This window comes from Lichtheimia ornata, assembly GCF_029851405.1.
Source record: "Lichtheimia ornata isolate CBS 291.66 chromosome Unknown scaffold00019, whole genome shotgun sequence".
Classification (NCBI taxonomy): domain Eukaryota; kingdom Fungi; phylum Mucoromycota; class Mucoromycetes; order Mucorales; family Lichtheimiaceae; genus Lichtheimia; species Lichtheimia ornata.
In genome coordinates this window covers 15,545-37,108 of record NW_026695339.1, presented here as the reverse complement: position 1 = coordinate 37,108, position 21,564 = coordinate 15,545, and the positions used below count along the sequence as shown (strand labels likewise).

At 44.2% G+C, this 21,564-nt stretch overlaps 8 protein-coding genes across 8 annotated transcripts; 4 read left to right on the top strand and 4 right to left on the bottom strand.

Moving 5' to 3' along the window:
- Positions 1 to 2,172: 2,172 nt before the first annotated feature.
- O0I10_004924 (uncharacterized protein) lies at positions 2,173 to 3,112 on the top strand (the record flags this gene model as incomplete). Its single annotated transcript, XM_058484973.1, has 2 exons — positions 2,173 to 2,368; positions 2,448 to 3,112. 2 exons carry the CDS (start codon positions 2,173 to 2,175, stop codon positions 3,110 to 3,112), a joined length of 861 nt encoding a protein of 286 aa, XP_058344123.1.
- Positions 3,113 to 5,362: 2,250 nt separating this feature from the next.
- On the top strand, positions 5,363 to 6,732 carry O0I10_004923 (uncharacterized protein; the record flags this gene model as incomplete). Its single annotated transcript, XM_058484972.1, has 3 exons — positions 5,363 to 5,939; positions 6,008 to 6,550; positions 6,611 to 6,732. 3 exons carry the CDS (start codon positions 5,363 to 5,365, stop codon positions 6,730 to 6,732), a joined length of 1,242 nt encoding a protein of 413 aa, XP_058344122.1.
- A 205-nt stretch (positions 6,733 to 6,937) lies between these two features.
- Positions 6,938 to 8,574, bottom strand: O0I10_004922 (galactokinase; the record flags this gene model as incomplete). Its single annotated transcript, XM_058484971.1, has 3 exons — positions 6,938 to 8,032; positions 8,107 to 8,422; positions 8,498 to 8,574. The coding sequence occupies 3 exons, from the start codon at positions 8,572 to 8,574 to the stop codon at positions 6,938 to 6,940; spliced, it is 1,488 nt and encodes a 495-aa protein (XP_058344121.1).
- A 610-nt stretch (positions 8,575 to 9,184) lies between these two features.
- Positions 9,185 to 10,902, top strand: O0I10_004921 (uncharacterized protein; the record flags this gene model as incomplete). Its single annotated transcript, XM_058484970.1, has 3 exons — positions 9,185 to 9,299; positions 9,351 to 9,470; positions 9,527 to 10,902. The coding sequence occupies 3 exons, from the start codon at positions 9,185 to 9,187 to the stop codon at positions 10,900 to 10,902; spliced, it is 1,611 nt and encodes a 536-aa protein (XP_058344120.1).
- Positions 10,903 to 11,094: 192 nt separating this feature from the next.
- On the bottom strand, positions 11,095 to 12,086 carry O0I10_004920 (uncharacterized protein; the record flags this gene model as incomplete). Its single annotated transcript, XM_058484969.1, has 4 exons — positions 11,095 to 11,249; positions 11,311 to 11,484; positions 11,540 to 11,842; positions 11,897 to 12,086. The coding sequence occupies 4 exons, from the start codon at positions 12,084 to 12,086 to the stop codon at positions 11,095 to 11,097; spliced, it is 822 nt and encodes a 273-aa protein (XP_058344119.1).
- Positions 12,087 to 12,622: 536 nt separating this feature from the next.
- On the top strand, positions 12,623 to 15,615 carry O0I10_004919 (uncharacterized protein; the record flags this gene model as incomplete). Its single annotated transcript, XM_058484968.1, has 3 exons — positions 12,623 to 13,186; positions 13,265 to 15,200; positions 15,266 to 15,615. The coding sequence occupies 3 exons, from the start codon at positions 12,623 to 12,625 to the stop codon at positions 15,613 to 15,615; spliced, it is 2,850 nt and encodes a 949-aa protein (XP_058344118.1).
- Positions 15,616 to 17,367: 1,752 nt separating this feature from the next.
- O0I10_004918 (6-phosphofructokinase) lies at positions 17,368 to 20,402 on the bottom strand (the record flags this gene model as incomplete). Its single annotated transcript, XM_058484967.1, has 4 exons — positions 17,368 to 19,554; positions 19,619 to 19,686; positions 19,751 to 20,057; positions 20,115 to 20,402. 4 exons carry the CDS (start codon positions 20,400 to 20,402, stop codon positions 17,368 to 17,370), a joined length of 2,850 nt encoding a protein of 949 aa, XP_058344117.1.
- A 193-nt stretch (positions 20,403 to 20,595) lies between these two features.
- O0I10_004917 (uncharacterized protein) lies at positions 20,596 to 21,537 on the bottom strand (the record flags this gene model as incomplete). The annotated part of the gene is made up of 3 exons (XM_058484966.1): positions 20,596 to 20,930; positions 20,993 to 21,200; positions 21,280 to 21,537. The coding sequence occupies 3 exons, from the start codon at positions 21,535 to 21,537 to the stop codon at positions 20,596 to 20,598; spliced, it is 801 nt and encodes a 266-aa protein (XP_058344116.1).
- Between the last annotated feature and the right edge of the window lie 27 nt (positions 21,538 to 21,564).

Here is a 21,564-nt window from a genome sequence, read left to right as displayed (position 1 = left end):
ATACAAAATGGGAGAACATCTCCTTTCTCTTTTATTCTTCGTTCATTACTTCTCCTCTTTCTACTTCATCCATCATCATCATCAATTAATGGTTGCCATGCTACCGTTATCTTCCATTTCTGTCGTTAGTATGATACTCTACATTCGGTATAATGATGTGCATGATGACATTTGTCTTTTCAGAAGCCTGCATTTGAAACATCCATTCGCTTTGTATTCATTCCTTTTGTTTTTGAAAACAGCCATCTTCTTGGTATGTACCTTGATGATGGTGGGAAAATAAAACATCAACACCGCCCACATCTTGATACGATGTTGGTTCGTAGAATAGATGATGACCAAAACCTTAACGACGTTGGATGGATCACGTTGTCGTTTCCATGAAAGTTTGTGTACCCTTCTGTGATTGTAGATTGCATGTTGACAAAAATGGGATCAAGAAGGACAAACACAGCTGTGGGTGTGTGTTCCATTTCTTTGGAGCCATGCACCATGCATGCGTGAGGTACATTAATTTGTGTCGCCCTTCTTCTGTCAATGCACCTATGCATCGGTGTGAAATGATACAACAACAACAATCATTCATGACATGCACGCACCACACTTTTTGTGTGTCAACCTATGTAAACGCGTCGTCGTCATCATGCATACATCTCTGACGACTGAAGGTAACACAACCAATGTTTTGGCAAAAGACAAAAAGAGCCAACAAGAAGAATGCCAAAGTATGTAGTACCGCAGCAGCAGGTGGAGAGGAGGAGAGAAGGCGTTATCATCACATCTACCCACGTAGCATTACTACCACCCTACCGCGGAATCATAAAATGAATTGCATCGTACCATAATACGTACATTGTCGTTCATATAACATCGGGGACGAGGTATCCGACAACGATGCCGGGGATCGCTGAGTATAACATACAAGGGATCCGATCCCGTGAGTCATGTCAACAAACATCATAAGTGACAGATCAGGGTCTTTTTCCTATTGTCGTCGTAGTATCTACTTATCTACCTGGTGCTCCGCCCTATTCTTTGTTTTGGGGGAGATGGATGGAAACCAAACGAAAGATGAGGAAGATGCTTTTAGAGTTCGAGGCACAATCCACCACGCACCCTACAGCAACAACAACAATTGTCGGACTCTTTTTAAACTTGAGTCATCAGTGGACCTTAAGGTGTCGCCACGAGGTTGCTGGTATGTTGTGCATAACTCAAATGTCGAGCTTGTACTACCCACAACGCCCTGTCTACCTCTTGTTCATTTGTTTTGTGCGATAGCATATACATCATCTGATCCATCGTGATATCAAAATTATAAAATCGCCTTGAACAAGGAGAGAAAAGCAATGTAAATCAGGAGGATTCAGGTAGATGACAAGTGGTGATCTTTTGTAGGGTATGTAACAATGACCATAATAATTATCGTGTGTGTGTGTGTGATGTTGTATTAACAAAGGTCATCAGACGACCTTTTTGTTTTCAATGTCAGATGGGGCTTGCTCTTTTGCATAAGGAGAGTAGATCCTCTTGCAAAGAGAGCGGACCACAATAATGAGGCGGATTGCATCATGTCCGCAAGCTGTGTGTGTGTAAATGTGCTACGCTGGGGTTGCCACTCCGCCCTTTGTACTCGTCCCACAATGCAGCTGGATGTCGTGTTTTGTTGGTCCGCATACCTGGATAATAACGCCATTTTTCATACATGCTGGTTTTATCATTTAATGATTATTTGTTTTGTTTCCCGAGACAAGAACCGAATATAAAGCTCACAGCAATCCTCTCTCCCTTTCCCATCACCCCCTTTTGGAACAGCTAGTTGGAATCCCCACTTGTAATGCCTGCTTTCGGGGTAAGCAAGGGATACCAGTGCTCAAGGGTTAAAGAAAGAGAGAGCAAAAGATCGACGTTGCTTTTTGGGAGTAGTGGCGACAAAGAGAGAGGAGGAGAAAGAAATCAAAATTTGGGGGGATAATACATAGAGCACACAACTTACACACACACAGTGAGCTGGAAACGAAAATGTTAGTTGATATGTACGAGGCCAGGTGACAACCTTCTCTTTGACTTGGATCTATTTAATGCTGGTCATCCACATCCATCTTTTTTCTTTTCCTTTCTTTTGCATACCATTGTCACTTTATCTCTCTTGACATCCCCTTTTCTATTACCATGTTGCGCGTTTACTCTGTCATGCAGCTCGAGCACGTCTGGGCTAAGCCCATGGATGTGATCATTGAAGAACCTCAAAAGGTCATCACTACCCCCTCACATGCGGCAGCCAAGTTGTCAACAACTTCGCTGTCACCATCAGCACCTGTCATGATCCATGAAGAACCCGAATCCTTTGATGAAGAAGCATCGTCAGGTAAACAAATTGGGATATGTACATTCTTGATGCACAGCACCGATACTTATTATCCCATCTCCTTATGCATCTAATATAGCTGGTGCTTCCCCTGTCAGCCATGATGAACATATGCATAGCGATGTTGAATCAAGTGTCAATGAAGAGACAATGAATACCACCGATGCCGATCATCACCATCATCATCACACAGCTACTACATCTATCAATGATACCATTGAGCCCGTTGCCATGGCGACCCAGGATGATGAAATTACCGAGGTGGAGGAAGAAAAAGACAACAAGGCCCCTGCTGCTGTTGTGGAGGAGCCCGTGGCGGTACGTAGCTACATGCCTATCAAGAATGAAGATTACATCAAGGAACAACAACAGCTTCCACCCTCCCCTGTGGATTCAAGATATAGCAGCAAACGCGATAGCAAGATCTCTACATCAAGCAGCCCCTTGTCATCTATCGCTGAGGAGAGAAAGAGCCTTTCTGGTAAGGTGGCAAGTATCCTTTCTCGTACACGTTCACACAAGAGCAACACCATTGAGGAGCATGGATCATCCTTGGATGAAAGCATTCCCGCACCACCACCTCTCACCATGCCACCCATGCCCAAGCCAAGCAAGTCAGCTCAAATCCAAGCAAAGGTCACTGCACAGCGAAAAAGACTCTCTCGCACAATCAAGCGTACCTTTTCAGTGCACAGCTCCTCCTCAAGCACTGCTGCTGCAAAGAACAAACGTGCCACCCTGTAAACACACGCATTCACATACATGAACATCCACCCCACCCCATCAGCATTTCCATCATCCCACTCTCTTCTTCTTGTGTATCCATAGCTTATCTCGTATACGTATCCTTTATATATATATATCTTTATCCTTTTGCTTTTTTGCATCCCATCCCATTCTACCTTGTTCATCACCATGTTTTTGGTTTGTATACAATATCAATCTTATTAAAGAACAGCTCAACTTTTACATGCCACATGCATAGCGTGTATATGTGTGTTCCTGAACATCTGCCTTTCCCAATTTGGGAAGATTGGGTTACTTTTGTCGATTTTGCAACAAATAATTACAACTTGGATCGCCTGACATGGACCCACCACATTCGATTTTCTTATCCCTCTGTTTTGTGATCGATTGTGGATCGAAAACCCCCTCATCGAAAAGCCTCATTGTTATCAAGGAGGAACACGACGCATGATGATGGTGGTGTTGGTGGTAATGATAGCGTGGTGCATCATCGAGCAAGTCGTTTTAAGGTTTATCGACCAAATCACAATCATCTCATCTTGGTTATGATTTGCGCTGCTCTGAGAAAGAAACAATGGCATGCATATCGGTTTACACGTTGCCAGTGCGATCCACGTTCCATTCGATCCAAAACCTGTATACACACACACAAACAAAAGATACATACATATGCATGACCAACTCGGGCCCCCAAGCTTTCTATACTCTACTTCTCCTGATATTGAACCATGACCAAATCGTTTTCGTATTCTCCCTTCTTTTGATCACGCCCCTCATCTTCAAGGGACGATGATGGGACACACTTTTTCCCCTTTGTATAAACAATCGAGGTCAACCATCATCCTCTTGTCAATTACAACTCAACGACCCCCATTCCCCCCCCCTTTTCCTACGCATATACCACCATCAAAGTGATCATGTAAGGATTACCGGATAAAAGATTACCTGCACAACATGAATGAGACAAATCACGTGCCCTAACACGAGAAAGAGTGATAAGACAAGGAACGATGAATCAGGATTTCGAGTATACAAAGCTGTAGTTTAGCTATTAAGAGATGCTGGAAGAAAAATTAAAAGCGCTTTACCCGAAAATCGTTGTTGTTAGCCACCACCCCGAGAACACCCTTGATGATGGTGGGTGTCTCCTTTACTTTTGGCTATGCCTTACAAAGATGGAACATCAAACCGTTAATGATGCCAATAGACAACTTGCGCCTCAAGCCAAGTGCGTTACCATGTTGTCAAATACGCCGTCTCAGGTACCAACAATGCTAAGCATCATCCATTGTCATCATCTAATCCTATAAAACGCAACGAGACATACATGCTGTTGATTTGACGATGGCTCTGATAACATTCCTGGTTGGTTTGTTGCTGTTTTCAATGCTCGATTATACCCAAAAACATAAACACATACCACTTCAAAGTTGACCTGGCATGGCCAACATGATCTTATTGCTTGCATCGTTGACCAAAGTATGGATATCACGTGCTTTCTATGGCCTTGAGGTTGATGTTGCGCCACAAGGGTCCACCCACAAAGAGCGAGATAGGCCGTCTCGTTTCTTAATTTGGGAATCCATGCCATGGTAACTTCTATATAACCCATCAAAGATGTGTACATAGTGTGCTCTTCAACCTGTTGTATGCGTCTACAATGAGACGATGACAAGCGACAAGTCCTTGTGCAATTACGGTAGATATTGCTTTCGCCCGCGTGTAACAATCGGTGTCACCTTGGGTAAAAAGGAAAGAGGAGGGAGCGGACGGATGTAACATGTTCCGCATATAAAACAAGCGAGTTGTCCGAAATAATGATTATTAGTGCTTTCTCTTCCTTTTGAATGGAACATAGTTTACTAAACCTCCTCCAACGCGGTTTCAGATGGATCATCCACAAGAATTTTGATGGCTATTGCTTTAAGGTAAGGGTAATCTGCTACGCCAATGATGTACATATTCTTTTGAATAACACCATACCATATAATAATATAGGAACGATCAAAGGGAAATATAATAAGCGGGAACAAGCACGAACGGCTGTTCAAAGGAAGAAAGGCGCTATGCGACAACCCCAATTTTGTCGTTTTGCATGTCCAAGACAACGGCAATGACATGCGTCTTGTTCGACCTGCTGACAACCCAATCCATCATGATGCTATTATACAAAAAGGCTACCACGTATTATCGCATGTGTGGGGTAACATCAACGACTATCCAAAGTGGGATGTATCCACCTTTATTATGGACGTAGATGGCCAGCCATCCAAGCCTGTGCCAATGCGCCCTGAAAAGAGAAACACGCTCTTGGCTCTACTCAAAGCCAATCCAGGGTATTGGTGGATTGACGTCATGTGTGCTCGTGTTGACACTCCGTTGGTAATTATGGGTAGCATTTACCGATTTTGTGGTACATGTCATGTCATGGTGGATTGCCCCTCTGATCTTATAGCCGACTTGAAAAAATCACGGTTAACGGACTTCGATCATTCACTTACACCGCTCTATCTCGATGCCAGTCAACGAAACGGCTACCGCACTGATGAACGTTTCGATACGGCTCGTCAAACGCAATGGAAAGCTTCCAAATCTCATCATAATCTTATTAGACTTCACAATGTCATCAACAGGTTCCAAGCCGAATTTAATTGCATGCAACAACTTCTCGATAGCGGGTGGTTTCGCCGCTTGTGGACACTTCAAGAGGTTGCCTTGCCAACGGAAAACGTTCACCTCGTATCCGAGCAATGTGGCCCTGACAATAATGTGATTTACTTTGACTACAACGTGGTGGATCGTGTATCGCAAAAGATCTTTTATGGTATGTATGTAAAGAACACTCACCCAAGAAGGAGGAGGCTTACAACATGGGCTCATTCGATTTACTAGTATCATCAAGTACTACATCATCCCTCGAACCAGAGACAATAGACCAGGTGATTGGCACATCAGGAGCTCATCTGCTGTTTAATAAAGAAACAGCTGGTAGTGATCAATATCGCTACAAGGTTGGCATTTTTTCCGATGACCGGACGCCTGCTCAATATTATCTCAAGTGCCTACTTGTTCCCGATCATCCTTTGAAAGCTGTCTGCTTACGTGCAGCGTTGTCGGTATTTGCCAATAGCTCACGGAAATGCTATATGCCAGAGGATTATGTTTATGGTGTCCTTGGTTTGCTCTCACTGGATATCCCCAGGATGCAGGATCCACAACGCGTATGGGAAACTTTTATCCAAAAGCTTGAAGGTCTGCTCATAGAATTGTCAGAAGATTACTACCAAGGATTGTCTTATTTTTCGATAACCGAAAAGGCCAAAACATTTCAACTAGCCGAGGCAAAGGATATGGCAGATGTATACAGCGGTCTTGTGGTGATGGAACTCAATAATTGGAATGTAAGCATCTTTGAAAGCATGAAGATGTTTCAAAGTAGGTGCTTTTGCTGTCATGGGTGAGTTGCCAAGTTGCTAATGGCCAATCCGTTTATAGGACAAAGACCTGACAAGGAGTATCCACCAGAATATGTTGTTGGCTATCTCAAAAGAACCTATATACTTAGGCATCTTCTGCCTAAAGGCTACAAATCATCAAAGACCCGATTTTACATCTGATGAATGAAGAATACCCTTGTCGTTCTTAGACAACTATACGACGGCATACATAAGTATCATGTAGGATTGTTTTATTGCATGCTTCAAGCAAGCTAAAAAGTTTGTCTATATACAAAACATATGAAAAAGAAGGAGGAGGAGGATGTCGTGTGTGCATGATATGGAGGAGAGAATAACGCGTGTGAAATAGGTTGATATAAGGTAATTAGAAGCCAACGTAAACAGCAGAGCCGCTACCAGGTTGAGTAGCAAGGACGGCATCATCGAGCTCTTCTTGGGTCAAGTTGGGGAATTTGATGGCGTAGTATTGATCCTTGATAGCCTTGATAAGTTTTGGCACATTAGATTCAGTGGTGAGCATAACGGTACATCCACCCCAACCAGCACCCGTGAGACGAGCACCATATGCGCCATTGTTGCGAGCAATATCACATACGGTGTTGATTTCAGGGCATGAGCAGTTGAAATACTTGTCACATGACTCTTGGGATGCATTCATGATAGCGCCAAGTTCTTGCAAGGTATTAGCATCAGCGTGCTTACACACAGCAGCAAATTGGACCACACGGCGTTCTTCGCTCAAGACATGGCGAGTACGTTGAACAAGGCGGAAGTAATCGGTCTCAACAGGGAAACGGGTCATGTAGCGTTCATTCAATGTTTGTGCTGGCAAATTGACCATTTCAGCCACTTCCTCCAAAGTATAGCCTTGACCATTGCTCTCATCTTGTGGGAAGGCTTGAATAGCAGCATCCAACAACTTGTCATACTTTTCCACATCCGAGCTGTTGTTGTCATCCTTAAAGTAAAGGTCATAGACTTCCTTGAGCGAATCGACTTGTTGATCCAATCCAAGAGCGCGGCTAAGGAAAAGAGCAGCCATTCTTGTTTCGACCACGCGTAGGTTGTAATTGCGAGGAGCGGTGACAAACTTGTCAGCGGTGACGAGGGTGTTGGCAATGACAAAAGCCATGGGAGGTTGCGTCTCTGGCAACTTGACAAGCTGAGTTGAAAGGCGTGGCACAAACTCCACATGCAATGCGTATTGTTGTTCAGAAAACACAGATGCTGCTTGATCCATACCACCCGAATTGACGCCCACATTGCGTTCGGCCACAATAGCAATCTCGGTCAACTCTTGTTTGCTCAATGGCAACTTGTTGGCTTCAATCGTGGCAAGAGCAGCTGAACACACAAAGGCAGCAGATGATGAAAGACCTGATCCTGCTGGTACGCTACCATCCAACAAGAGATACATTCCTTTTGGCTTTTCCAAATCCTTGGCACGTTCCAACATGCCCTATTGATACTTCTTGTTAGTATGATACGTACGCACATACATCTCCTATCATTCATCATCCCACCCCCATTTACCTTGTAGCCACACTTGAAGTAGTTGGTCCATTCATGCTTGGTGTCGTCAATAGTAACAATCTTCTCCTTGCCTTCGAAATCAAACTCGCGAGGTTCGTACTTGGGGTTGACATTGGCGATGCGCACCTTGGTATCTTGGTCCGTAGTAGCAACAGCAATAATACAATCACGCTCAATGGCCATGGGCATCACACCAAACCCGCAGTAGTCAATGTGCTCTCCAATGAGGTTGACGCGACCGGGAGAACGTGCAATGAAGTCAGGTTTGCGACCATAGATCTCGGTGAACTTTTGAATCAAGTTGTTGTAACGAACACTGGAGAAAGGAATGATATAAGCTATTTCATGCAAAATAAAATCTATACGCGCGTTCATTTGAAGGACTACTTACCCTTGCTTGCCAAGAGCTGATGTGGCATAGATCTTATCGAGTGAATCGTAAGTGGGAACACGAGCGTTGTTAGACATGGTGGAAAGCAGGAAAGAACGGGAAAAAGCAGTAGATAATGGATGGGCATTTTATAACCCTTTCTATTCAAGGAGCTATAGCGCTGTTTCGGAGTCATGGATAGGTTGCTAACGTAAGCCGTCTTGTGCAACGCCAATGTTACATCATCTGATGTTCCGAGGAAATGGGTTAAGCTTGTTGCTTTTAACATCAAGGGCCTTTATTGTGGATTGGGGAAGGAGGGAGAGATTTCCATTGCTTAGATACGATAAAGATCTCGAGAAGCTGATTACCCATATATGGATTGTGTGTATCTCTACTTGCATGGGCCGGCGGGGTGAATAACATCAAACGATCCTATCCCCCGGGCTTTTGGGTAATGTGTGGCAACCAATCAGGTGTTTGGTTCTCATGGATTGATGGTCAATAACGATGGTCCATTCCCGGGCATCAGGCTGGCTGCTTAAACTATTACTGCTGCTGCTGCTGTTGCTGCTACTGCTACTGCTTCTCATTTGGCTGTCAGCGAAAACTGGATCTCACTCTCACACACACAGCACACTCAACTCCACATTTTCTTTCTTCCTCTTCCCACTCTTTGTTTTCTTTCCCCAGCTTTTCTTTGTCAACATGTACTCGTCAGCTCCACCGCCACAACCACCTCATCGGCCGTCATTACCGCATGAAGCAAAGCATGCCCATCACCCTGGCCCACCACCTCATTACAACAATATGCCAACGCATGGTATGCATTCATTCCCAAAGAGAGTAGTGGTGTTATTATACTCCTGCATAGACTCACGTTTTTATATGCATGGTCAATATCTAGATATCAGGCATCCTCCAAACCCTGTCGATCCTTCACATCCAACAACACGTCCACCACCAACAGGTTGGGTTCAGGAAATGAATCAAGGTGAGTATGACAAAAGACCCATGTGATAGATGATAACTGAATCAATGCCATGTCAGCCCCACCACATCCACCACATCGTGAACATCCGCCTCCTCATCATCATCCACCACCACCATCAACAACAATGCAACGACCACCAGCAGCTACGATGGCATCTTACGATCATCCAATACAATCATCATCATCATCAACCATGTTTTCTTTACAATCGTCTTCATCATCATCACTACCAGCATCGAAACGTTCACGCGTTGTTATACCCTCCAAACGAGCAGCACAGAATCGAGCAGCACAACGTGCATTTCGTGAAAGAAGAGACAAGTATATCAAAGACCTGGAAAAGAGAGCAAAGGAGATGGAGAATTGGCCAGAGGAAATGGAGCAATTGCGGGGAGAAAATCGGCATCTTCGAAATACAGTGGCTGCTCTAGAAAGACGAATAGCAGAGTTAACAGGTCAAACACCCATATCCAGCAATGCAAGTACTGGTAGCGATAAAGCAATGCCTTCTTCACCACCACAACAACAACATCCACCACATCCATTACATGTATCACCTCCTCCGATATCATCAAAACCTGAAGAACAACAGCCATTGTCATCATCATCGATATCTACAACAGCATCTCCTCCATCTCCTCCTCCACCTCCTCCTTCTTTACAACGACAATCTCAGTCAATGGTATCACCATCACAACAACCACCGCCACCGAATAATGATATTCAACAGCAGCAACAACAGCAAGATGAGATGTTGGCTGTTTCTTCACAACAACAACAACCTCCACCACCACCTACAGTGACAGTATCATCAGCTGCTGAAGATACAACAGGACCTGTTCAACAAAAAATTCCATTACGACCTCCTCATACAATGCCATCATCCTCGTCCTCCTCGCCACCATCACAACCACCAACGTCTTCATTACCACCACCACAACCTTCTTCATTATCTCCTTCACGTTCGGATCAATTGACACCTACCGCTCAACAACAACAACACCACCACCATCAAGAAGGTGCCATTCCTCCCGAAATGGCCGTTGCTGGTATTCCACCTGAACAACAAGACCTTTGGAGTGGATTTGATCAATTCGATTTGGAATTTGCATTCGACTCTTATTTCCAAGATGATTTCGCTGTTGCTGGTGGAGGTGGAGGAGTCCCTAGTAATAATAATACAACACCGAGCGGCGATCCATTAATACAAGAGTACAATATCAACAATAGTGGGCAGGTACTGGATGACCTGTTTGCCATGCTACAAACACGACAACGACCCGAAATACCCTTGCAACCTACCGCCACCACCACCACCATGACATCGGAAATGCAGAGCAGTTCTCCCCATGTTTTACCAGGTGGTGATCCTACTACAACAACTACTACTACATCATCATCATCATCAGCAACAACCTACATGACTTTATAGTAATCTGTGTGCGCGTGTGTGTAATTCCTTCTTCCTTGTATACACGTTTCTTTGTATTTTAATTATTGACTTTTTGTTGCCAAATGTAATTTTTATTTGATCATACAGCTAGGGGGAGTTTGGGAAAAGGGAAAAGAGGGATCATTATGTGTGTGTGTGTGTGTGTGTGGGCAATCATTGGATGGATCATCATTACATGTTGTGGATGGTGCTATTGCTGCTGGCACATGTCGTATTGAGGTGGACTAAATCCTTGCCTTGGTCACCCGCTTGCTTGACAAGATCATCGAACATGGATTGATTCACTGTGGCTTCGTGGGTGTAAAGAGCAGTATACCTTTGAGAATCTACTTGATGCATTAGATGAGCTAGGATACCCAAAAGATGATAACATGAATAAAGCTTTACCAAGATCAGTCCAAGAAAGAAGACCCCCATCACATGATGAGCCGCCATTGCTATCATCACACGAAGAGGAAGCATTAAGCAGCTTGCTGTGGATTTCCATGGTATAATTGACCGGGATGCTTTGATTCATGGCTGGTGCTTGTGACCAATTACCCAGTGAGAGAATCAATGTATCTAAATCACATGTTAGAAGTGATGAAATAAGGTGGTGGATGAATGGATGAATTACCAATTGTATACTCCAAAGTGATCTCCTGCCCCGAAGATGTTGCATTGGTAGTGTTCTCAGGTATAGCAGAGCCGATGGTGGCGATTTGACCTGTAGCAGATGGATTGCCATTACTCGATGTGAGATCACAATAGGTCTTGACGTCGACCATATTGTTGCATTGATCATTGGCGGCAGCATCCATTGTTCCTTCATCAGCTGCAAGATCCATGTAGGCGCATCCACAGGCCATTCCTTGCATTGCTGATAGATTCGAGTTGACCATCATGTTTTGCATATTGGGTGAGGCACCAACCATATACCCTAGTGATGGAGCATGAATGCAAGTGTACTTTCTTTTAATATGCGTCAACTTACAAGTGCCAAAGATTGCGGTACTATCATCGTCTGAAGTAGTAAGATCATGGCGACGATGATGATGATGACGATGATGGTAGTGAGCAGTATCACCAACCAAGTCTCGAGAAGAAGAGGGCACATAAAATCCTGACACCAATCTCAAAAGACAATAAAAGAGCAATATCGCTGAAGACATTTGCTTGGACATGATAGTTGGATAAGAAAAGGTAAGTGCTACATAGCTGCTATCATGTTCGTGCTTATTTATGCACCCAAGATGCCAAGCATTTTCGTCATGATGACTATGTGGATGAACGTAGAGCTGTCGTCAGTGATAGATAGTACTCCATGATAAGTTGGGTGTGTGTGTGTGTGTGTGTGTGGTATATAAAAGACCTCATGACATAAATAAATGGGTGATGGGTATTCGGAACTAAAAGACCAGATATCCCGAGCTAGGGAATCTGCATGAATATGCCCATTGTCTAATCCCATCACGATGGCTTAGTTCAATGAATGAATATCGTTAATGAGCATGTTGAATGGGGTACAACAATGAGCACAAGTCGTAAAATGAATCAGGGGATAAATGATGTATTTACACCAAGGGCAAAAAGAGTAATAAAAAAAGCCCAATGGCTGGAAATCATAGACAAGGTTCCTTCTCATCCTTCACACATTCACTCTCCCCCTCCCTCCCCCACCACCAACACCACTACCCTCCGCAAGTCCATACCAACCGACATGGGAAGCCATCCATTCCCATTGGGAGCTATGCAGTTGACGTCGCCACTCCCTTCTCCATCCGCTATACCCGAGCATGCTTCCACTTCTATGGGTGGCAATCACAATGCCAACGAATCTGGCAGCAGCAGCAGCAATAGCAACAACAACAACAATGGAGGTGACACCGACATGTTGCTCAACAACAACAATCAGTACCATGCAACGACCTCTAGCAATGGTGGCCATCGCAACCAGAATAGTAGTAGTAGTAGTAGCGATGACAAGGATGACCAGGTGATACCTTACCCTGACGCGATGGCAAGGTTCAAGCCTACCACTGCTACTACTACTACTATTACCACCACCACCACCACTACCACTAGTCCTGGCGACTTGCCTACCCCTACCACCAGACGAGGACCTTCTATTCAGCGTTTACCACTCATATTCAATGCACCCAACGGAGATGATAATATATACCCCTTGGCACGTACACCTACCCCATTAAGGCTACAACGTATTCCTTTCACTTGTCAAGCAATTCAAGGTGTCTTTGAAGAAACGGTTTTGGCAGATGATTCGGTAAGAGAGAGGGATTGTTTGAGAATGGGTCTTATCGTTTAGCAGTTGATTTGACGGTACTATTTTTTTTCTTTTTAGCTGGCAGTACAAGTATCAGCACAAAGAAGGACAAATCAGTCGCCACGGAAACGACTTGTCTCCTGGTTTTCGAGTGAAGAGGATTGGGATAATGTTGCAAGAAGTTCCAAGCGAACAGAAACGGTGAGCTCATCAACGCCATCTCACAAGATAAATCCCATGGATCAAGTTCAAGAGGATCAGCACATGGCAGCAGGAGCAGCATCATTTGTACCATCATCATCATCATCATCAGTGGGCAACAACAATCATCATCATCACCATTCATCATCCTCTGGATATGCCACCACATCCAATACAACAACACCAGGAGATGCCACTACAACTGCTACTACAATGGAGAACCTAGGGGTGATGGATAGCCCAAATTCAGCATTACCATCTCCTTCTTTATCACCGGTTTCTGCATTAGCTACGGATGATGATTTATGGCCAACACCTTCCAATTCCTCTCCTACCCATATGGAGGAGGAGGAAACTATACCCAATGGTGAAGGCAACAACATTGACACTCATTCTACAACAACCACGTATACCAACAACAACAACGACAACAATGCATTGATCCCATCTACTTCACTTTGTACGAATGACATCCTTGATACCTATACACAACTACCAAACGACAATGTGCGACAATATCTACTATTGCATTTACTCCGCCGCTCCAACAAGACCACCTTACGACTCGCTCATTCAGCCATCAACGACGTGCTTCGCACCGATATTGTGGGCCGCTTACCAAGTCACCTTCAACGTCGCATTCTCTCGTTTTTGGATGTACCCGTGCTATGTCGTTGTTTAGCAGTATCACGACAATGGCGACAAATCATTGATGAGGATGCCGAATTATGGCGATTGAAGATAGAGGATGCTGGATACCAGATCACGCAAGAAGAAAAAGTGGAGCAGCAACATGAAGAAATGATGAATCGAGGTGCTTATGGCTACAAGCGGATCTATCAACGCCATTTACGTATCCAGTCGAATTGGCAACACAATCGTGCTCATCGAATGCAACTGGCGGGTCATTCCAGCCATGTTGTCACATGCTTACAATTTGACGAGGACAAGATTATCACCGCATCTGATGATCAAACAGCCAATTTATACGACATCCGCACAGGTCGATTAGTACGCACATTCTATGGTCATGAAGGTGGCGTATGGGCGTTGCAGTATGTGGGAAACACATTAGTCACGGGTGCTACCGATCGTACGATACGTGTGTGGGATATTGATACGGGTATTTGTCGTCACGTGTTTCACGGCCATTCGGGCACGGTGCGATGTTTAACGATTGTGATGCCGATCAAGAATCCAAGCACTGGAAGATACGAGCCACAACAGCCTTTGATTGTAAGCGGATCGAGAGATCACAGCGTCCGTGTATGGGACCTTCCCCAATCAACCGATATCACCACTACTACAACCACCATTAGCAGTGTACAACACAAAGAGGATGCTACAACATCAACCACAAACAATGACCCTTATCGCCTTCGTCGTTCACGTATCAAGGAGAAAAGAGGATCAGCGATGAGTCGAGTGTTCAGACATATCCCACACGATGAAACAGCAGCAGCGATTGTACCTGATACAGCCGATTTGCCAATGACAACCACAACAACATCATCATCTTCTTCATCTTCTTCATCAGAGAAAACGATTCACGTGCATGTATTATTGGGTCATCGTGATGCTGTACGAGCGCTTGCTGCTCATGGCAATACTTTGGTGAGTGGAAGTTATGATGGATCGGTACGAATATGGCATCTTGAACAAGGACGATGCTTGCATCAACTATCGGGTCACACGAGCAAGGTGTATTCAGTGGTCATTGATCCCAAACGCAACCGATGTATCAGTGGCAGCATGGATTCGTATGTGCGTATCTGGAATATGGAAACCGGTGCATGTGAACATGTCTTAGGAGGTGTGTATAGATACATACACGTATACTTGGCAACATGATGTATTGAATCAATGATGTATATACAGGTCACACGGCGCTTGTTGGATTGTTGGGATTATCCTCGAGTCATTTGGTGAGTGCTGCCGCCGATCAATCATTACGTGTATGGTCGCCAGAGACCGGTGATCGTCAACATATCCTTCTTGGTCATGAAGGGGCCATCACGTCTTTCCAACACGACAATCACAAGGTCATTTCTGGATCCGATGGCGGCATCAAAATGTGGGATATCAAGACTGGCAAGCTCATGCACAACCTTGTCAATAACGTGTCTGGTGTATGGCGTGTCGCTTTTGACGAACGACGATGCATTGCAGCTGTCAAAGGGGATGATGATGTCACTCGTCTAGAAGTTTTTGATTATGATGTGTATTAGCGTTTTGTATCTATATAGTGTTCTTTTTCCCCCTCACGTGTATTATTAAAAAATATACGCACATTATGTAGTGGATGGATGAATGTTTAAGGCTAGAGAATCAGTGACAATCATGGAAGCCGTATAAAGCTATCCGAAACGCACACTCACACAAGCACCTTCAAGCACAGCGTGTGTTGGTTTGTGTTAGCAGATGGATGTCATTGTTTGATGTTCGATGTTGACAACCTTGTTTATCTCACTTCCCGATGTGTGCGTCATGTGACATGCAATCGCTCCAAGGCTCTTTGTGAAGATGCCCCAACAATTTATCATTGTCGACAAGCATTTCATCCTCCTTTCCTCCTTTTGCGATCGTCAAAACATCATCTATCAGCTTACCGCCAGTCCCAACAAGCATTTATCACCCTTTTTTTCCTTTTTGTGATGATTACAGAAATACTCACGCCCCACCGTATACATAAAAGATGTTGTCGCCCTTCAATGTACTCCCACACATCTTCTCTTTTTTTCTATCATACAATCACTCTTTGATTACTGGCACCTTCAAAATCCCTTGGTAAGTACCATGGTGGTGGACGTCCTCTTTGTGAACGATCCATGAACTCATCTTTGTAATGATCTTTAGCTTTTCATCGTTATCCCACTTTCATTGTCATTGTTGTCATTATGATATTTGGCTCTTTACTAAGGTAAAAGCCGTCCATTTTGCTGGATGAAGCATATACTCATCTACCCTTTTGATGTAGCTACCTCCCAAGATGCATCTGCAAAGCTGGATTAGGTGGCACACACGCCACAGCCTGCATGGAGTTGCGCAAGATACGTAAATGCCACCTGACAATGTGCCTCCGTTGTGCAAGCTGTGCTCACTCATGCAGATGCTGAGTCACAGCCTTATAAGGAGGAAGTGATGAACAACGCTGACAAGAGGCGTACCCACATAAATCGACAAGGCAATTGCTGGATTCAATCAAGAAAGACCTTGAATGTGCCGTGGATTCCAATGAAGCTAGTTCAGGAATAACAAAAAAGCATCTCAAGGAATGGAATGCACTTTCAGTATGTCAGAAGAACACATTACAGGTGGTTGTTGTCGACTAAAGTCCTTTCAATGCAACTATTATAGAAGGAGATAAAGGCTATGTTGGATGAGCCAAAGGGGAAAGCAGCAAGGCAGGCCACAGCGCGACGACTATCAGCAATGACATCAAGAGCATGATAGTTCAGATCATTTCGTGCAGGGTGATGGTAAGCCTGTCACATAGCTTTGGAAGTAGACAATGTCATTCATCATATACTATTATCATTTTTAGTCTATGAATCAGGCAAAAGAACCCAAGAAGAGACAACTTGCCCCTTCCCACCAAACCTCCAAAGGTAAATACCTAAACACTAGTTGCTTTTATTGCACGACTTTGCTAATGTGATGATATCCCACAAAGAATGAAAAAGTCGACGCCGTCGCAGCCAAGGAGCCAATCAATACCGAATTGGAATCAAAGAGCTGCATGATATCGACTACAATTACAAATTGACAACTTTTACCGCTTTCTTGTCACTTGCTCGATCCTGTAGCCTCCCTATGCAACTTAACTTGCAACATCAACCCCCAGTAATAGACCTTTGTTAGCTTGCTTTTATCATCACATCTCTATTAAAAGAAAAAAGCGTACGCAACTATATATCTTGGATGGAGAAAATGAGTGATCATCATTGAAAGAAGCTTGTTTATTGATTAAATGAAAAGGTTCAAGAGTAACGACGTTCAAATTTTCTTCGTTCTGCTTTACGTTCTTCTTCTTCATCTTGTTCATGTTCATGGATACGAGCTTGTGCTTCAGGGGTAAACATACCACGACCAGCAAGTAAATCAACGAGATCACGATCTGCATACCACCATGCGCCTCTTGGTTTACGATTCTTGATATCCGTTTCCACCAGCAGGTCGCGTACAGGGCTATAGCGCACACCGTTGCCAGCGATACCAATGACAGCAACCGATTCATGGCAGGTATTAAGTTCAACAGGTGGTGGTTTACCTTGGTTATGATACGTTTCCAATACACCATTCGTGTGGATTTCAAGGAATTCAATAGCACGCATGGCAAGGCGTGTGGCACGAATGCGATCCAAAGGAGAAGGTGTATCGCCTTGTTGAATGTGACCAAGGATAGCTGTACGTGAATCAAAGAATTGATGTCCCTCTTCCTTGAGGATGTTGCTAATGACTTCGGTGGTGTAAGTGTTACTTGCCGTTTCGGTACGCAAGATAATACGTCCTTCCGATTTATCTGGATCATCATCCAAATACAAGGCCATAAGATGCTTCACATCCGATTGCAGCCGAGCAAGCGAAATACCCTCTTCGGGGATGTACACTGTATTGGCACCTGATGCAAGACCAGCCTCCACAGCCAAGTAGCCTGTTTTACCACCTTGCACTTCCACCACAAATACACGACGTCTTGACGATCTTGCTGATTGTGCAATAGCATCACATGAAAAAATAATAGCGTTCAAAGCGGTGTCTGTACCCAATGAAAAATCGGTACCAGGCACATTGTTGGAGATGGTGGCAGGTAATTGACAAATGGGGATACATAAGGATGGATAATGTACACGTTCCTTTTCAAGTTCAACAAGGGCACTGTAAGCTTCAAAGCCTCCGATTACAATCATGCCTTGAATCTGATGCTTTTGAATTTGATATGCAATCATCCCCATATCCACATCCTTGCCGGGAATATAGCGATTGGTACCAAGCTCTGAACCACCTCGTGGTGTCCATCCATCTACACCAATCCATGTTTCATCTTCCATGGTACCACGCACCAAGCCTGTGAAGCCATTATAAACGACAATGGGATGATGGCCTCGATTCAAAGCATAGCGTACAGCAGTACGTGTCGCCGCATTCATACCACCAGCAGGCGCACCAATATGCAAAATGGCAATACGAAGTCGTGCATATTCGGGAAGTAAAAGGGACGTCGTGTCATCCATAATGGTACTTGCTGTGAATGCATCATATTCTTCAGAAAATTGTGGGTCACGTAACTCCATGGCTCGTGCAAAGTTCTTCTCACTAATCGCTTTGGCCACTTCATGTGTCAATTCCACTGCTTTCATCAAGGGTGTACATGTGACCTTGTTATTCGACATGCCGATTAAGGGTGATTCTGTATCAGGGTTGCTATCGAGTACAGCACGTACAGCTTGTACACCTTGCACGGTGGCAAGAATGCGATCAGCAGCACAAGGGGATCCACCACGTTGAACATGGCCCAATGTTGTAACACGCGTATCCAATCCAAGGCGCTCACTTAGGATGTTCTTGATCGGATCGGCCTTGATAGGATTCAAGGATGTATCAAGGGCACCCTCTGCCACAATGACAATGGTTTTACGTTTACCAAGATCACGATGACGTCGTGCCACTTTACACAAACGCTCTGGCCAGTCATCATCAGGGGGTCGTTCAGGAATAAAGATGAAATCGGCACCCGTTGCAATACCAGCCATCAAGGCAAGCCAACCACAATGACGACCCATTACTTCAACCACAAAGGCACGCGAATGGGATAAAGCTGTGGTGTTGATAGCATCCACGGATTCACAAATACGATGTAATGAAGTAACAGCGCCAATGGTAATATCCGTAAGGGCCATGTCATTATCAATCGATCCCACCAATCCCACAATGGTCAAATGCTTGTGCTTTTCAGCAAGTTCACTGGTAATTTTGCCATTGTCTTTCAATTCCTTGATCAAGCTTGGCCATTCAGCTCGAAACACATCGGCACCGGTTAACGAGCCATCGCCACCACATACGATAATCGAATCAATGCCTCTGGAAACAAGGTTTTCTACTGCACGAAGACGACCTTGACGTTGTTGAAAATCTTTGCATCGTGCTGTACCAATCAATGTGCCACCCTATTTGTGTAACCATGAGTCTATTTTGCATGAAAATGTAAACATTGTTTTGTATATACCGTACCACGTGAAGCCAACCGCGCACACTTTTCCAATCCATACGACGAATTCTTTCACCACCATCCACCAAACCTAGGATCATTTGTAACGCGTGAATAACAAAAAGATGAGCCTTGTTCTATTTTATCTTCCTTACCTTGATATCCTTCATAGACAGCGTACATGTCACAACCCATGGAGATACCATAACGTACCACTGCACGTACACAAGGATTCATACCAGGTGCATCACCACCGGAAGTCAAGATGGCAATACGTCGATGTGTCTTTCCAGGATCGAAATGGCGCATTTCATCACACATGTCATCGCGTGGGTCAGTCTTCAGTAATCCATGTGGTTTGTTGTAGAAGATCAAAGGGGTGCCCAAGGGATCACATGAATAAAGCCGATCATGTTGACTTTGACATTGTACGCTCATGATGTCCAACTTGGCTCGCGTTTTCTAATACAAAGATCAATTCCCTTGTTTCAAAAAAGGAAGGTTGTTATTATCATTTACCTCCATATCTTTGACAAGAATGACGACTGCACTTTCACCATTGGATTGTCGTGGGTCCAGAAACGTGTTGCCTTCTGAAAGGGTAATTTTGATCACAAGATCAGCTGCTTGTGCTTGTGCAGCTGCCTTGAGTTTCATCCACACCTTGTGTCGATTATCTTCTTTGGTTTTGCATTGATCCAACATTCTTTGAAACCCAATGGCTTCATAAAAGGTGATGGTCTCTTCATATTTGTCGGGTGTACTTGCACACAATACGAAATGAGAGAAGCCTTGTGTGTTGCTCATAATGATGACAGGGTGTGGTGTGAGGGAAAAGAAGAATTCACGCGCGTGGCTGTATTCATTGTCACAATAAAAGAAGAAAAAAAACCCTTGTCTACAACCCACCCCCATCCCATTCCCCCCACCCTTCCCCATCAATTTATATCCAGTGAAACACGTCATTGTATTATAGAAAAAGATACTCTAATCTAGTCATCTATGAGGAGGAGGAGGAGGAGGATGCAAATCGTTCTCGAGCAACATCTGCCAACATTTGATACCGAGCTCTTTTCAATTCTACTTCCATCCCAGGCGATTCGAAGTGGTGAGAGAGATTGGTAATTTCTTGTAAACCAATGACACCGGGTATATCGCATTGCAACAAGAGTTGAAGATTGGGTTTAGCACTCTGCTTGAATGAGTCTTCAATCTCGGATGGTAATTGAATCTCGTTGGTTGTACAGAATTCATGAGTATTGAGCAGTCGATCCAGTTCGGGTGATTCTGCATAATCCAATGGTAACGACCTCAAATGCTGCGCACCCTTATAAGCTTGTGCCTTTGTCAGTATCTCTCTTTTCCTTCATATCCATCCATCCACCATCGCCGCTTACCTGTGTAATGACTGTACAAACGAAATAAATTATAGGCAAGTGGTATATTGGGAATCAATGGAACAATGGCAAATGTACATGCAACGGGGACCCAATAAGCCGAATAATACATGTACTTTTTGTGATACGGCTCCTTGACTTGTAGCAAGTGCTCCAAATGATGCTGAACTGCTGGACCATCCAATAATGACACATAAAGCACATGTGCCTATACAAATCAGTTTACTTTTTATCCCATCCTACAAACACGCCGCACGCATACGCCAAAGTAATAGTAATAATAATACCTTTTCAGGTGGATGCTGAATCTCGCCTTTGTTGGGTACGTTCTTGAGAAACCATTCCTGGTAATCGAGCTGGTTCATGAAGTGGTTGCCACGATCATACAGTTTACGTTTCCAAGTGGTTGGATCGGCCGTTCCCAGTTGTTCCCACTTTTTACTGGACCAGTCGACGACTTTGGTGAGTTGTGATGTGGTAGGGGCCGTCGAGTGACAATAATACGCCCAGCGATTACGCAAGATGGGAATGGCAAATATACGCATTGAGTTGTGTCGTTTTTGGAATAAGAG